The sequence below is a fragment of the Tachysurus fulvidraco genome, chromosome 7, assembly GCF_022655615.1.
Source record: "Tachysurus fulvidraco isolate hzauxx_2018 chromosome 7, HZAU_PFXX_2.0, whole genome shotgun sequence".
Classification (NCBI taxonomy): Eukaryota; Metazoa; Chordata; class Actinopteri; order Siluriformes; family Bagridae; genus Tachysurus; species Tachysurus fulvidraco.
In genome coordinates this window covers 21,122,905-21,140,158 of record NC_062524.1, presented here as the reverse complement: position 1 = coordinate 21,140,158, position 17,254 = coordinate 21,122,905, and the positions used below count along the sequence as shown (strand labels likewise).

Sequence of the window (17,254 nt, the reverse complement as noted above, 5' to 3'; positions counted from 1 at the left end):
TGAAGGAGGATTATCAATAAATATTGCAGCACAATGATCCTGAACGCACCTTTAATAATACTCAAGGACAAGAAAGTGATAGTGTTTGAGGGACCATTACAAAGCCCTGACTTAAATCCCACAGCAAATTGTTGAACTAAACTGAAATGTTTGTGAGGCATCTCGGAAACCTGTCTGAGGTACAGTTCTGTTATAATGGAGAAGCTTATGGAAGGCTGTATGTGTTTGATTCAAGTCAAGCAATTCACGTTGGCCCACTTAAAAATCTGACATAGATAAAATAAATAAAAGTAGCTAAAATGACCTCTTATGGACTTGCAGGGAATGTATGTAACATGAAACGTATAGAATTGTCAAAATGTGAGTTTGAATGTCTTTAGCTTAGATGCATGGAAACCTTTGGCCTCAGCTGTATATACTAATAATATGCACCATGCTTTCATTAAGGAGATCAGACTTTATCACTACATTATTAAGTACATACATAATAGATCATAAGTTAAACCAAAATGCAAAAAGTGGACTAACATTTTCCCACTGAGTGCAGTAGAATATCTGGCATTCTAGCAGACTTTTAAGCGAGGCTGCATTTTTTCTCAGCAGTATGATACAGATGAGCAATCAAATTCTAACATCCTGTCAGAGATCCCACACTGTTGACATTTGCATGATAAATGCTATGCAGTTCATGGCAGCTCTGCCAAAATAGACTTGTCTAGTCTTGCTTCTTTAAGGGGTACTTTCCCTAATTCAACTTGCATACATATGCATTATTGAAAAGTTACAAACGTAAACTAGAATTATTATTAGAAAAGACACTTCTGTTGGCTTAATTGCAGTGCAAAGATGTTGCACAGGGTAAAAAGTCAAAGTAATGTGGCAAGCATACTCCTGTACCCACACACTACTACAAACTGCTGCCATATGCATTCCTTTAACCAGGCACCTAGCCAAGTGCGGCAGATGTTCATAAAATAAAAACCATCTTGTAAACACTGTGAAGTTTAAGAGGGTTTAACATCTGGCAGACAGTACGTCCTCAGTAGATATCAAACTGCATTTTATTGTAAAAATGGATCATTTATTTGATTAATAATGATAGGCTTTTGGAGCAGATTCAGTAATTAGCTTTCAATTGGATGCTTGGATAGAACTTAAATAGTGTATGCTGTGTTCAGTCATGTAGGCATGTACAAGAAGAAAAGACTGCTTGGGTTCAAATGAACTTAAAAAAATTCAGAATAACTATGAGAAGCAATGTGAAGCATGTATGTTGATAAAAATCTGACACGTTGACGTATTTTTACACTGCCGGTTAAGAGAGGCCACGGTGACAAGGCAGGACTGGTAATATTTTACATACAGCCAGCATGTTTCATGATATATACGTTCTAAAGTGAGATGATACTAATCCTGGATGTCACCAGAGCTTTCCCAATAAGACCAAGCGCACATTCCAAGGCAGAACTTAATCTATCTATGTTAAGTTTAAGTCACTGGATCACTGAATTAGTGGCAGTTTTATAGGTGAGTAGGGTATGACCTTTCTACCAGCAGACCATGCTGGAAGCATAGCAGCTCAAGTATTTAATTCTGACTGGTAAGTGTTTCAGGAGAAACATCAGCAATGGATAGCATGCAGTAATCAATCCTGTGGACTACTGATCATGGGACTACCATATCTACAATGGATAGGCTTCAAGGAGGTGTTATGACCATTCTTAGGCCAATACTGTACATCCAGGTCCACCGGACGGTCCATACTTGAGGCACATTCATGCATACACTCACACACTAGGGACAATTTAGAGATGCAAGACAGCCTACAAAAGATGTGAAAAAAACTGGAGTACTCAGAAGAAATCTCCAAATCATAGGCAGAACATGCAAGACACAGTATGAAGGGAGGACTCAATTCCCCAATCCCAGAGTTGCAAAAACCACTAAAAGCCATGTACCCCTTCTGAGCAAAGTACCAGTTCCTTTAAATGGAATCTATTCTTTATTGGACCTGCTTGGTCTAAGTAGGGGTGTAGCAAAGATATTGCAAATAAAATACTCACAATAAGGAATGAGCATGGCAAAAAGAATACTCTGACATTGTGTCTCTTAGATAACTAACTGACTCCCATTCCCAGCCTGATACTGGCAATGTGCTGGTGAAAATCTTTATCAAACAAAGGCAGCAGATCATGTATTTCAAGTTACATAAAAATGCAGGAATATGAGTAAAACAACTGACAAAGACCTCTAGAAAGTTTTTTTTGTCTGACATAGTCTGTCTAGGTGTTAGTGTACAAACAAGAAAATCAATGGTGTCTCATTAAGCTGTTCTGCTGTTGGTGACCATAGAGGATACAGAATTGGAATGGTTATAAAGCAGGAAAAGTATTACTTATAATTAAATCAGAAACCAAACACTTAGCAGATGTCTGGTTTGAAAGACTAGGCTAGTCTTTCCCTTTGTTGTCAAGTTTGATAATTAGCTTCTGCCACAGGATCAACAATATAGGCTGAACCAATCAAGTTAATAGGATTAAACCACTTACACTAAAATGCCAAAAGTTTGTGGACACATGATCATCACACCATATAAGCTTCTTCGCCAGTGTTTGACTTGTGGGAAAAGGGAATGATATTATAAATGAATTAATGATGTATTTGTCAAAGATGTATTCATTTAATGTTGGTTTTGAAGGGCATTTTCTAATTGTTTTACATGGTTTTACAACCTGAAGTATACATTTGGCAGGACATATTGTGGGTACATCAAACCCTGGCAAGAGAAAGAAAAAAACAACAGAATAAATCCAAGTCCAGATTTGAATGCAACCGAGACAAACCAAATTCTAAATAGTGCTTAAGTCTTTAATTACACCTCATTTCTGAATACTGAATTTAGAATTGTATAATCAAATGTGTAAATATGCAAAGGCTCATACAACATGCTGTAATTTAGACTGGAAAGACAAGCATTTCACTACATTATATTGTGTATGATTATGTATGACAAATTTGAATTAGAAATGTTATAGTTAAAAGAAGGTGTCTAGGTTTGAGACAGAAAATCTATATCTATATCTATATCGATATTTATCTACATATACACAGTGGTGTGAAAAAGTGTTGGAACCCCATGAGATGAGTGAACCAAAATTCCACCACAGCGCTGTAACAGACTCCTTGCAAGTTATCACAAATGCTTGATTGCAGTTTTTGCTGCTAAGGGGGGCACAACCAGTTATTAGGTTTAAGGGCAAACAGTTTTTCACACAGGACCATGTAGGTTTGGATTTCATTTGTTTGATGATCTGAAACCTTAAAGTGTGACAAATACAAAAAAAAAAAAAAAATCAGGAGGGGGCCAACACTTTTTCACACCACTGTACATATGTGTGTGTGTGTGTGTGTGTGTGTGTGTGTGTGTGTGTGTGTGTGTGTGTGTGTGTGTGTGTGTGTGTGTGTGTGTGTGTGTGTGTGTGTGAGTGTCCAAATACAAACCCTTGGAAATTACTTACAATTAATTATTGTACAGGGGCATTACACACTGAGAATAAAGAGCACAGTTAGGGGTGGGATTAGTGTTAATGGTGGGGTTAGGAATAGTTATGAAGATAGGAAGTGTTAGGGAGGTTATTGTTTGAAATAGAGGTGGGGTAAGTGTTGGTGGGGTTATTGTTAGGAATAGAGGTGGGGTAAGTGTTAGGGGGTTATTGTTAGGAATAGAGGTGGGGAAAGTGTTGATGGGGTTATTGTTAGGAATAGAGGTGGGGTAAGTGTTGGTGGGGTTATTGTTAGGAATAGAGGTGGGGTAAGTGTTAAGGGAGTTATTGTTAGAAATAGAGGTGGGGTAAGTGTTGCTGGGGGTTATTGTTAGGAATAGAGGTGGTGTAAATGTTGATGCGGTTATAGTTAGGAATAGAGGTGTGGTAAGTGTTGATGTTGGTTATTGTTAGGAATAGAGGTTGGGTGGTGTTAGGGGGTTATTGTTTGGAATAGAGGTGGCATAAGTGTTGGTGGAGTTTTTGTTAGGAATAGAGGTGGGGTAAGTTTTAGGGGGGTTATTGTTAGGAATAGAGGTGGTGTAAGTGTTAAGGGGGTTATTGTTAGGAATAGAGGTGGGGTAACTGTTAAGGGGCTTATTGTTAGGAATAGAGGTGGTGTAAGTGTTAAGGGTGTTATTGTTAGGAATTCAGGTGGGGTAAGTGTTAAGGGGTTATTGTTAGGAATAGAGGTGGCGTAAGTGTTGGTGGGGTTTTTGTTAGGAATAGAGGTGGTGTAAGTGTTGGTGGGTTTATTGTGAGGAATAGGGGTGGAGTACGTTTTAGGGCTTATTGTTAGGAATAGAGGTGTGTTAAGTGTTGGTGTGGTTATTGTTAGGAATAGAGGTGTGGTAAGTGTTGGTGGGGGTTATTGTTAGGAATAGAGGTGTGGTAAGTGTTGGTGGGGGTTATTCTTAGGAATAGAGGTGTGGTAAGTGTTGGTGGGGGTTATTGTTAGGAATAGAAGTGGTGTAAGTGTTAAGGGGGTTATTGTTAGGAATAGAGGTGGTGTAAGTGTTAAGGGGGTTATTATTAGGAATAGAGGTGGGGTAACTGTTAAGGGAGTTATTGTTAGGAATAGAGATGGTGTAAGTGTTAAGGGTGTTATTGTTTGGAATAGAGGTGGAGTAAGTGTTAAGGGGTAATCGTTTGGAATAGAGGTGGAGTAAGTGTTAAGGGGTTATTGTTAGGAATAGAGGTGGGGTAAGTGTTAAGGGGTTATTGTTAGGAATAGAGGTGGTGTAAGTGTTAAGGGGGTTATTGTTAGGAATAGAGGTGGGGTAAGTGTTAAGGGGTTATTGTAAGGAATAAAGGTGGAGTAAGTGTTAAGGGGTTTTTGTTAGGAATAGAGGTGGGGTAAGTGTTAAGGGGTTATTGTTAGGAATAGAGGTGGGGTAAGTGTTAAGGGGTTATTGTTAGGAATAGAGGTGGTGTAAGTGTTAAGGGGTTATTGTTAGGAATAGAGGTGGGGTAAGTGTTAAGGGGTTATTGTTAGGAATAGAGGTGGGGTTATTGTCCAGGTTGGGGGTTATTGTTAGGAATAGAGGTGGGGTTATTGTCCAGGTTGGGGGTCAGAACACTGAGTCTCGCTTTTGTCTCGTTTGCTCTCATGATTCATCCCGATGTGCTGTTCTTGGCACGTACTAAAGGCTGATTATTGCCCTGTAGAGGGAGACACAATCTAAACCATTAACAACACTAACCCCAATCCTCCCCTCCCCACATGCGCGCGCGCTACAGTGATTCCGATAAAGACCGGTGATTACAGTAGAACCTGTCCGCGCCGCCCCTCCCTCCCCCCCTCTCCCTCTCTCTCCCTCCCTCTCTCTCTCCCTCTCTCTCTCTCTCCCTCCACCTCCCCGCATTCCGCGTGCTCACTATGATTACACCAACACTAACGCGTTCACACTCACACGTTTCCAAATCTCTTGCTGTTAGGACAAGCAGCATCCGCGTCGTTACGCACATCGGAGTCACTCACACAAGGCACCAGGTGCAGGTAATGCAAGGTGGGTTATGATATGTCAGAATGCAGGTGATGACCAGACATGATAATGTTATTTATTTTGGCTGATTTAGTTTATAGACAAGTGCAATATTCTGGGATGAAAGGTGCATGCAAATTGAAACGGTTAATGCTATTGCGTAATAACTATTTTAATTGGTATCATTTATGCATTTAGTTGTTTATTTTACTGAAAAGCGCTTTGGATTGAAGTGTGATTCCTAGATGAAGGATAAGGGGGGTTTAGAACAGCTACTGAACTTGAGATTTAGGACGTGTCGGTACTCGTTCATCATCGCTCAGAGAGGTGTAATAACGGCTATTATGCGCCTATTTATGCGCCTATTTTTGTTTTGCTCCTTTTTCCCCATGCAGAGATTCGACCATGCTTGGAATCTACATGATAATGGCCATGCTGGCCAGCGTCTGCGCACACGAACCAGAGGAACCTGTCACCTACACAGCAAGTGCTTTTTGTTTGTTTGTTTAAATTAAATCAATGTTCTTGACTCCTTGACTGACCTATTAAGGAAATAACTGCTTCTCTGTCCTGATTACAGTAATCATAGTGGATAGTAAAGGAATAGGAAATAATTAAAGTGTTATTTGCCTCTAGAATTATTATTACACGTTATTTGTGGACAGGGCACAGACAAAACAGGTTACAACTTCCCAGGTCATAATATTTTCTTCTTCTCTTCCAGTGCACAGATGGCTATGAGTACGATCCCATCAGACAAGTGTGCAAAGGTATGAAGTTTGGGGAAGTCAAATTATTCAGTTGTAGTTAGTAAAGATTTTGCAGCGTAATCTAGGCCTAGAGAGAATAAAATAAATAAATAAAATAAAAAGAACGGATAGGATGGTCCTGTTGTCAGCTAAGCAGGGATGCTGCCTTGGTCCTGAAAGAGCTGAGTGGGCTGGGGTGGTAAATTCTAATATCCTGACCATATGGTTTGGTCTGTTGGGGTTTTTTTAACAGTAAAAACTTGCCGACTTCAAAATTTTGTTTTTAAGTACATATGTTTATATGAAAAGCTGTCTGGCTGTGCAAAGAAATGTCATGCAAACAAATTAAAACTAAAAACATTAAATGTGTAAGCAACACTCTAATATAGCATTAGTCTGAGTAAAAGTTTGTGTAAGGCTTTGTGTGTATATACTGTAAGATAAATCACATAGATGGGCAACAGCAGTCACTCTGACTTTCTAATAAACATTTCATAATGATCTAAAACCTTCATACCTTCACAGACATCAGCAACATTTCAAAACTAAATCATCTCATAGCCCTTTTCTTCCTCTTACCTTTTTCACCAGACATTGACGAGTGCGTCATCGTTCCTGATGCCTGCAAAGGGGGTATGAAGTGTTATAACCACTTTGGTGGATACCTGTGTCTGCCACAGAATGCACAAATCTTTGTAAGCAGAGGAGATGTGATGGCTCAGCCTACTGAACCGAGTCCCCCAAACCCTCCGGTTCCACCAAATGTGAACTCTCAATCAGGAAGCCTGCCTGAGCGCCGACATACTGGTCCGCACAGGTCCATACACTGCTCGCCTGGTTTCACCTTGGATGAGCAGAATTACTGTAGAGGTAGGATTGTTCTTCCAGCATCCATGCGAAAAATTAATATAAAAAATATAATCCAACATGAATAAGAATGAAAATTATATCTGCACTCCAGAGATGTTTCCAGGGTCATTGATATGTGTAGTGAGCACTGAAATTTTTGTATTATACATTTTAATCATTACTATAACCTGTAGTCAACATTTTATCCTATAGTAAGTATTATAGTCTGTATTTTAATTTAAATTATAGAGTGCTATATGCTCAATGGCCATTTAATTAGGGACACATGTACACCTGCTTATCCTTGTAATTTGTCAGTCAACCCGTCACATGGCAGTAGGACACTGCATAAAATCATGCAAGTACAAGTCATGAAGTTCAGTTAATGGTCACCAGAAACATTAAAAATGAGTAAAAATGTAATTTCAATGACAGAGGCATGGTTGTTGGTGCCAGATAGGCTGGTCTGAGTATTTCAGAAACTGCTGCACTTTTGAGATATTCATATACAACAGTCAAACAGTTCTGTGAGTGGAAATGCCACTGATGATGAGAGACACTTTCCACTGGTCTGTCAAAAAGTAACTCAGAATTCATAACACATCAGATCTTGAGGAAAAACACATCAAACCAAAGCTGAAGATCGCACTCCTGTTGGCAGAAGCTTACCTAGGGTGATGAATATCAGTTTCATCAGATATCAGGGTCAAAAAATGTATGACTCCATGAACAAAACATGCCTCGTGTCAACAGTTCAGGCTGGTGGTGGTGTGTTGGTGTGGGGAATGTTTTGCTCGCACACTTGAGCCCCATAATAGCAACTGAGCATCGTTTGACTGCAACCAATCTGTCGGCCACTTGCATCCCTTTATTTTCACAACACACCTGTCTTATAATGGTTACTTCAGAATGAAAAACTCAAAAATCCATATCACAGAGCATGTCTGGGATGTTGTACAATAGGGGAATGTGACTGAATGTGAGGCAGCAATGATTTTATTCAGATATGTCAACATGGATCCAAATCTCACGGGAATGTTTCCATCGCCTTGTGGAATCCATGCCAGGAAGCGCAAATGGGAGTCATCCTCAGTATCAGAACTATGTTCCTAATAAAATGGCTGGTGCAATTTGTAGTTATTTTTAGTATTACGTAATCAATATGATCTGCAACATGTAGTGAGTATCGTAACATACAGGTAGAATTAAAACCTGTGGTCAGTATCGCAACTATTAGTATCGAAGGTCAGTAATATGTCCTATATTCAGTCAGTACTGTATTAGTTGTTATTATCTCACCTGAAATCTCAATATATACTCAATATATTATTTGGCAAAAGTGAAGGTTTGTCATTTAAGTGGTACATTTTTATTAGTGACACAACAGTGACTAAGGGGAATGTGGTAGCTTAGTGATTAAGGTGTTGGACTATTGCTTGGAAGGTTGCAAGTTTGAATCCCTGCTGGACCAAGCAAGGCCCTTAACCTTTAATTGCTAAGTTGTATTAAATATATAAGATATAAGTCACTCCGGATAAGGGCGTTTGCTAAATGCTGTGAGTGTGTGGTAAAGACCACTTCATTAGATGAGTGCAAGATGCAGTGTATGTTTCAATACAAAATCTGGGCAAACATACTGTTTATACTCATATATATATATATATATATATATATATATATATATATATATATATATATATATATATATATATATATATATATATATATATATATATATATATATATATATATATATATATATATACCAGGACCTATGGTGGTCTCTTTCCAGTAATGGACAAAGTAGAGGAGGCTAACCATTTCCAGCAGCAGATGGATTGCATACAGTCAGTAATTATATGTATACTATAGAGTGCACTAAGGCGTAGGTGTGGTGATAAAATGGCAAATTAGAGTAGCTACTAGGTACTTGCATGTGAAGTAGTCACCGTAAACTGAATGTACTACTCAGAATTTGTATATGCTTTATCTAGTGTCTTGACATATACCAGTCTTTAGCTATGAGGTAACATTGGCAACTTTAGGCCATGTCTTTTGACGTGTAGCGATTTATTGGCTCTGTGTAAAATGCAGGCGTTTTAACATTAGTCAAGGTGATGTAATTACTTTACAGCTTTGCATAGAGAACTCCATTTAGTCTTCCATGAGAAACATATAAAACCCTAGAAAAGACCTCTGAAGCTCAACAGCTTCCTTAAGCCATGTCAAATGGAAGATAACACATCTAAGTGAAAAGAATAACACAACAAAGTAGGGGATAACAGCACTCTAATTTAACCTTTTTTCCAGATTTGCACCAATGTTCTCTTCCATTAGTCACCTTAGGTCTAATATTTTTGGCTTCTGTTCAGTATCCTGTGATGTCAATGGTGCATGTTCAACATCTACCATGTGTTCTTGGAAAATAATAAGGGCATCAAACATCCTGCTGATGCTGAATCACGCAGCGCATGATTTATGCCGAACAATTCTGCCACAACTGCGGCAAATTACAAAGTCGATAGCTGAGCAGCTGTGATGGATGATGCAGCTGGCATGCCCTTTTTCCTGCTGTGGTCTGTGGTCACCCTGTTACGCTTCAACGGTTTATTTTAGTCATAAGTCAGCACCTCACCGGGCATCAAGGCACTCTTTAATTACATAAAGATGAAGAAGCTTTGGAACATAATAGCTTAGTGGCATTGCTTATGGTTATGGGGTTAAAAGGTGTGTGTGTGTGTGTTTGTGTGTGTGTGTGTGTGTGTGTGTGTGTGTGAGAGAGAGAGAGAGAGAGAGACAGAGAGAGAGACAGAGAGAGAGAGAGAGAGAGATATTTGTGTCCTTCTGAGGGAGGGCCTGGCATCATGGTAGGTACACAGATGGCTTTTGAGTGCCAACCGCAATTCCAGGCACGTGGGCAAGCACATCTGTTGGTCTAATGGTATGATTGAAGCAGTCAACAAGTTCACTTTGTCTGCTACATTTAGTACTCCCTGTTTTACCACATCACAAAGACAGCAGAAAGGCAGCTCCTGCCTCTCATTTCATTACTCAAACATCGTATTACATATAGGGAAACCCATGAAAATGTTATCAGCACAGTTTGAAGGGAAAAAAAGAAATGTGTTTAATAGAAACATGAGACTCACATCATAAATGAATTCACTGGTGGTGAATGGAGATCGGTAGCCTTCCAGTGCATAATATGACAATGATAGATGCTTGCTTGTGCAATTGCAACAAGACAACCACTGACAAAGTTCTGGCAGTATCTGAAAAGTTTTCGATTGTTATGATGCACATCTATAGAAGGATGGCATCGCATTACAGAAAACACAGGATAGCTACACATACAGAAGAGGCAAACATAAACAGGACATGCTAATGCACAACATATCCAAATTAACTCAAGATCATTTTGAATAATCTTTCTGTTTCTCCATTTTCTGCATGTTATACGTTTTCGTCACAGGTCTATCAATAGAAGATCTTCATTGTAGAATCTGGCTTGGAGAACAAGTACAGTTACACGGTCTATTATAGAATTAATAAGAAGTCATTAGAATTGAGGAGGTTTTACAAAAATATGAAACTGTTTTTAAGATAAATCTTTACACATTACTTTTTGTGTCCAGTCATAGAGAAAATCTGTTAGACCCAGCTCATTCCTCCCATTATTTTTTATAAACAGGAAATGATCTTAGGTAGACCAGCTACATGGGGCAATAGGACCTAATTATAGGAGAACACCAATAAATGACTTTGTGCTTGTTGGCAAGCAATGTGAGCCTCCTTGGAAAGAAGAGCACAAAAAAACCTATTAGACAGCTAATAAGGTCACTTAAAAGCCACACGTTTAGCAGTGTTGAGAACTTGCTTTCTTAGATTAACGCGTTTCATTCTCTTCTCCACTTAGTGTAGTTTGTTAAAGCAGTAATGATTGGGTAATTGTGCTTATATTAAATCGCTTGGTTATATAGAAACAAACATCTACAGAACATTATCCTGATGTTATCCTGATGTTCAGGTGAACAGTATTTTTAAATGCATTACATCTGGAATAAAAAAAAAAAAACACTTTTTTTTGCTGAAATAAGTTGTGTCTTAGTGAGTCATTACAGAATCACAGAGCCTCGGCTTTGATTTGTCAGCAAATTTGTCTTAATCAGAGGTGTGTTTCTTTTGGACAGCTCTCTTGTGTGCTAATAGTGCTTAACAAGCTTTATATTGTGCTTAGTGTGCCGCTGGAACAGACACCCACTATGTCAGTCTTCATAAATTTCTTAATAAAGAAACCTCTAGATATCGAATAATGCTTATGCCATGCTTACTCATCGTTCTGGGGTGGAAATCCAGACCAGGAACTAATTCAGGTCAACGTTAATCACACACACACACACACACACACACACACACACACACACACACACACACACACACACACACACACACACACACACACACACACACACACACACACACACACAAATATATATTGCACCTATGACTGTTTGGATGAGGTTACAGAAGCATGTTCTCTAGAATTGAGTGCAACAGTTACGATAATCCCTTCTTTGGTTTTTAGTGCTAGGGCATGTTTTCCAGTGTCCAATTGAATGCCTGGATCACCAATTGGGTTAATATGGTGTTGGGTGAATTTTATGACCTCCAGCTGGTTGAAGCATCCAACTAAAATTATGTAAGTCATCAGGTTATTTTCTCTAACGGGTTATTAAACTTAACTAGATTGTCCATTTGGGTATTAAAAAAATTCTTGATCGTGCATAGTTTAATGATTTATTAGCAAAAGCTACTGTGAGTGCAATCCAATATCCTACGAAATGTCAAGCTCAATGTAGGGAGCCTTTAATGACATTAAGAGAGATCTAATAGCAGTCTAGGATTTTAGTGCCTTTTTTAAGAGCCTGAAAGCTTCCCTACAGTCAGAAACCTCTTCCTTAAAACACACTTGTCTTTCTGCAGTCTTTTATTCTGTCTTATGTCTGATTGGACAAAGACATTTTATAGGAATTGTTGATAGAAGACCATGTTATATTTGACTGAGATGGAATACCTGTCCTAATTTCCATAACATCTTTGCTCATATTTTGCCCAAAGAACATAACAGATGTTCTCATGAAGTTTCACTTCTTTAGTGCTAACTGTAAGTTAAGATCCTGAAGCCTCTGAAGTACTGTTTTTAAGTCTCTAAAGAGCTAACTGCTCATTTGGAGTAAAGACAAGTATGTGACCACACAGGAAGGTTAAAAAAAATATATCATTCTCATGAATGTTGTTGGCTTGGTTTTTTTTTATTATACTAATATAATCCAAATGGGGCTGTGAAGACAAGGAATTTATTTTCTAACTCATAGAACTCTATGCTGCAATAGTAGAGTATCTACTGCACCCTGGAGCAAAGAGTATTAGGGCCTTTCTCAAGGGCCCAATAGTGTCAGCAAAGAAGCTTGAACCCCCACCCTTCTGACCAATAAGTCAAATCCTTAACCATTGAGCCACCACTCCTTTGGGTGGGATTCAAGCTAGAGACATAAAGATGTCCATTATACAGTAAGCACAAAATCAGTACAGTACAATCCATTCTACCAGCTACTGAAGGCAGATAAGTTGTTTGATAACAGATAAGTTGCAGATAGGCAGATAAGTTGCATGTTCAAACCCCCAAATAAGCAAAATTGGCTGTGCTGTATAGCTGGGAGAGATGGCATACTCTCTCTCTCTTCTCTCAATCACAGTGACATTAGCCAGCTATGGGTCTGTGAGCTCATGTATGCTGAAGAGAACAGAACCCAGAATATGTCACATTGCCCTGTCATGCAACAGGAGCTACAGTTTGAATTTGGCAGGCTTCACATGTCTCAAAGCAAGCTCTTGTAGTCCTCACCCTCCCCAGTTAGTAGCTCTAATGTAATAACAAATGTCCTAACTCTGGGAAAAATGTAAATAAAATGTACGGGAGAGTTGCTAAGGTTAATGAGATGAACAAAACTGTGTCGCGTTTGAATGACAAGAAAAAGGATTGCCTCATACTGTACTTCTGCAGCTCCAGTAATGTATGAATGGGCGTCCATATCCTACAGCCCCAAGTCAGTACTTCTATTCATGAGGTCAGTATCCTATTTTTTCCAGGGTGATGCCGTTCTCCTACAAATAACAAGTATTATTTTTCTAAACTGACAATCAGTCGGCAAAAACATTGACAAAAGAAAGTGTTTCAGATTTTCTCTACTGACATAAAATAGTATGTTTTTTGACAAGAGTTTCTGGAAATGAATGAAACATTAATTTGTGGAAATGCGATAAGGGCAGTGATAACTTCATGCAAAAGCCAAGGCTATGGTTCTTCACACTCAGCTGTCCAGCTTTTTTATCGAATTAAATCCACCTTGAATAAAAGCATTTGCCCAATTAATAACAAGTCGCCTTCTTTTTTATCCAGTCACACTCCTGTAGGGTTTAATATTTTTGACCAGTTTAAAGTCCAATTTGAAGACGGCTGCCTGAAACAGTCAATCTAAAAAAAACATCTTAAACCTCATACATTTGCCTCTGATGATCCTGTGGAGAAGAATTTTTATTGATGGTTAACAATTCTTACCTCTGAAGCCAAGTGATTTTGAATATCTTTGAGTTTGCTGTTGTATTATTGCCGTGACAAACTACCACACTGTGCTCTTAAGAGAGGCTTATGAGTGACTGGTTATGGAATTTCTTCCCATTTTCACAAAAGCATGGAAGAAATGAGTCACCACGAAGATAACTATCTCATCAATTTATAATCTCAAAGAATGTTGAGGTCATGACCAGAAACAGATTTGGTGGGTAAATATTTGGTGTCTCTTCGCTTCGGCATTGTTTTTGCTGTATCTCTTATAGTGCTTATGGATATGATTTAACTAGGTCAGCTCTAGATAAACAAAATTTTAATTTTTCCTCAGTAGACAATTACTACTCAAACCATGTGGTAGTAAGGCTTAATTTCCAAATGTCTGAAGAAATTCCAGATGTCATTGTTGTTTATTTTTCAAACAAGTTTACTTTGAAGGTATATTATTATTTACTGAGGAAAACATGCTAATAGAAAAATGCTAATTTATAGTGGAATACCATATGCTACTAATAATGGTCCTAGCTTAACTACATATTCTATTTTAGTAGCATACCACTTAATGCTAGCTATAACAAGCGACATTTTCATCAGGTAGCAGTGTAGCAAAACAAAACACTACACCCCATTCTCCAGTTTCATATAAACGTGGTTTCAAAATGTTAAAAATATGTAACTGTTTTGATGGAGCATTATGGCTGGCCTCAGATTTTGGTTTAGCTTAATAAACATTAGCCAATATTAAATAAATAAACAAACAAAAAAATGTCCAGTTGTAGCTTTTACTGTATATTGCTTACTGTATCACTGTAATTATTATCTAGCTAGCTATTTCTAAGAAACCATGAGAGTTAAAAAAATAAACATCCTGTGTATTTGTGTTTTAATAATATAGTAATATTAATAATTAATAATCATGTAGTATTCTGCCTGTCATGAATATACTATTTAAAGACTTGTCTCCATTGTCTCTATTCTGTCCTTGTTCTATGGCTTAACTACTGTACAGTGCAGCATTGCATATTTTCATGTTCCATGACATTTAGCTTGATTGTAATAATGGTGGAAAGAAAAGGATCTTGGAGTTGAATAGGATTCTGCATGTACGCATGCAGTCTTGTTGTTATTATTGGGCAGTGTTTGCCGGACTCCAGCTGCTTCCTGCCCCTGCATGTGAGAAATTGTTGATCTTTCTGTTCCTCAGCTCTGTGCCAGAGTCATCTGGCCAACCAAACCAACAAATCTGGCACTGGGTCAAGAGCACCATACAGTATGCCCTCCTCTTTCAGGAAGAGTGTCCATGTTGCCCAGGAACTTTCTAGAAACTGTGCTGGACTGGCTGTATCGCACAGTGCTGGAGGTATTGTTCATTCTCGACGGCACCGCCCACCTGCTGTTAGCATGTTTACTGGTTGTTGGCCTGTGTTATGATCTAATTCAAGTCTTGCAACACAACTATTTGCAATATGTTGGAGGGAAAGAACGGCCATTATGGATGGTTGTAATAGTACTGTGGGTTAGGTTGTATTAAAAATGATGGATTACATGAAATGTTGGAGAAATACAGTGGTCTTCCCAAAGTTAAAAATTACACTATACCAAAAACACTTGTGCTAAACACTTTTATAATCCCACTATCTTGTGTCACCAAAGAGAGAAGGTGTTTTATTTTGAGTTTGGTTCCACTGGTTCCTCTTCATGTGGTTTCAACCAAATGTTGTCTCAGGACGTTTTTCCTTGCCACTTACTTGCCAAAATTACATTAAATATTTGTTTTCCTGTTAGAAAGCCATGATATAACTTGTGTCAGGAACAGGTTATATTCAAAACAGCAGTAATATCCTTGGAGATTTTCCTATCCATCATCAGAAAAGTCTCAGTTACTGACATCTGCTGAGAACCCTTTTTTAGTTTCTCAGTGTAAATTAATAGCCCGGGCCTAAAGTCTCTGTTTGCCAAGGATTAAAATTCTGGGTATGGTTAAAACGTTGCTGAAGATACAGCCTTGATAGCTTAATATTTGGTATGAAATTCCTCCATAAATGCCTCTATTCTCGATATCAAATATGATATAAAAGAAACAAGATTTTGGAGGTCTTCTGAAAAAAAGAAAAAAGTGGATATCATTCCAATAAAATCATCACCAATCACTTGCAGTGAATGTGTTAGTTAATTGTTCTCATATGGCTCTCCAATATGATGGCTATCTGTCTTTCCCAAGACCCAAATTGAAGAAGGTTCATAGAAGGCATTTGTATGCGAACTGCTCATGTTGACCAGTGAAGCATCAAAGCATCCCAAAAATTCCACTGGCCAGGAAAAGGTCAACAGTCCGCGGATCATCCGGAATGTTAATTCTTCTTGTCCATCTGAGATGCTCTGGACCTGATTTTATTTTAGGTCATGAACTGGAGAGAGGCATTTCTGTAGCAGCGCCAGGGAAAGATTTCTGTTTTCACTTTGAAATTGATCTTCACCGTTCATTACTAAAGGCCATGTTTGGGAAGCCTTATCTATCACTAAAAGCCAAATAAAAGAATTAAAATTCTGAAGAGATCAGATCTATGGGAGTAGGAAAGAAGATCATGATGCAACACAAAATCCATTTTTCCCCACATCATGTGTAGCAACTCGACACGTGCCATAAAATATCCTGTTAATACTCCTTTAGGAGCTGTATCTGCTTTGTCCTGTGGTGTGCTAACACTTTTAAAGGTGTTTAAAGTTCTCTTATAGTAAGTAAGTATCCCCTTAAGGCTAATACATGACAGGCGCATTCAATTGATGTGAAATGAACAAGATGTACAACTTCGCATATTGTATCCCTGCTCATAGTTTTTCCAGGGAATACTTGCACTATTCAAGAAATTGTGTAAATAAGATGACTTAAGTCATGTGTTGGACAATATCCCTCTTTCCATTACAATAGTTCAGTGAAAACACAAACCGAATGCCTTCCAGTGCGGTGAATACAGCTAGTTCTATCATGTCAGCGCATATCTGTTCAAAAAAAAAAAAAAAAACATTACATGTAGCCAAGAAAACAATTGGCATGAGGTTTGAGGTTTCATGGAGAAAAGGACACAGGGCAGCTGGATATCCTCTGAATTCCATTACAGTGTAAACGGATGTGTTTAAAACCATAGGGCAACTGGGAGCGTCAAAGTGTAGATTGACAGTTGGACCACAAAGGAAGTTTCTTATGATTCACCACACTAGGATCATCAAGATACTTTTAAACTAGTTTCATCAGAGTTAGTGATTTTACTCAATTAAATATTGTAGCATGTCTTGGTAGGTTGGCTTCTTTTTGTTTTTGCAACAATAGACAAAATCTGTTTAACTGAGCAGTACTATACAGTACACTCACTGGCCACTTTATTAGGAACACTGGCTTGTTCATGCAGTTGTCTAATAAGCCAATTGTTTGGCAGCTGTGTAATGCAGATACAGGTCTGTTAATGTTCATATCAAACCGCAGAATAAAGAAAAAATTATTTC

General features: G+C 38.3%; 1 protein-coding gene across 3 annotated transcripts in view; it reads left to right on the top strand.

Moving 5' to 3' along the window:
- The first annotated feature begins 5,387 nt into the window (after window positions 1–5,387).
- efemp1 (EGF containing fibulin extracellular matrix protein 1) overlaps window positions 5,388–17,254 on the top strand; it is a 29,441-nt gene continuing 17,574 nt past the window's right edge. For 2 of the 3 annotated variants that reach the window (XM_027174556.2, XM_027174554.2), the window contains exons 1-4: window positions 5,391–5,551; window positions 5,923–6,010; window positions 6,252–6,297; window positions 6,868–7,146. In XM_027174556.2, the coding sequence (XP_027030357.1) occupies window positions 5,933–6,010; window positions 6,252–6,297; window positions 6,868–7,146 (403 nt within the window). In that variant the 5' untranslated portion in view covers window positions 5,391–5,551; window positions 5,923–5,932. Of the gene's footprint in view, window positions 5,552–5,922; window positions 6,011–6,251; window positions 6,298–6,867; window positions 7,147–17,254 lie in introns of all 3 variants that reach the window. The other variant, XM_027174555.2, reaches the window with a different exon arrangement.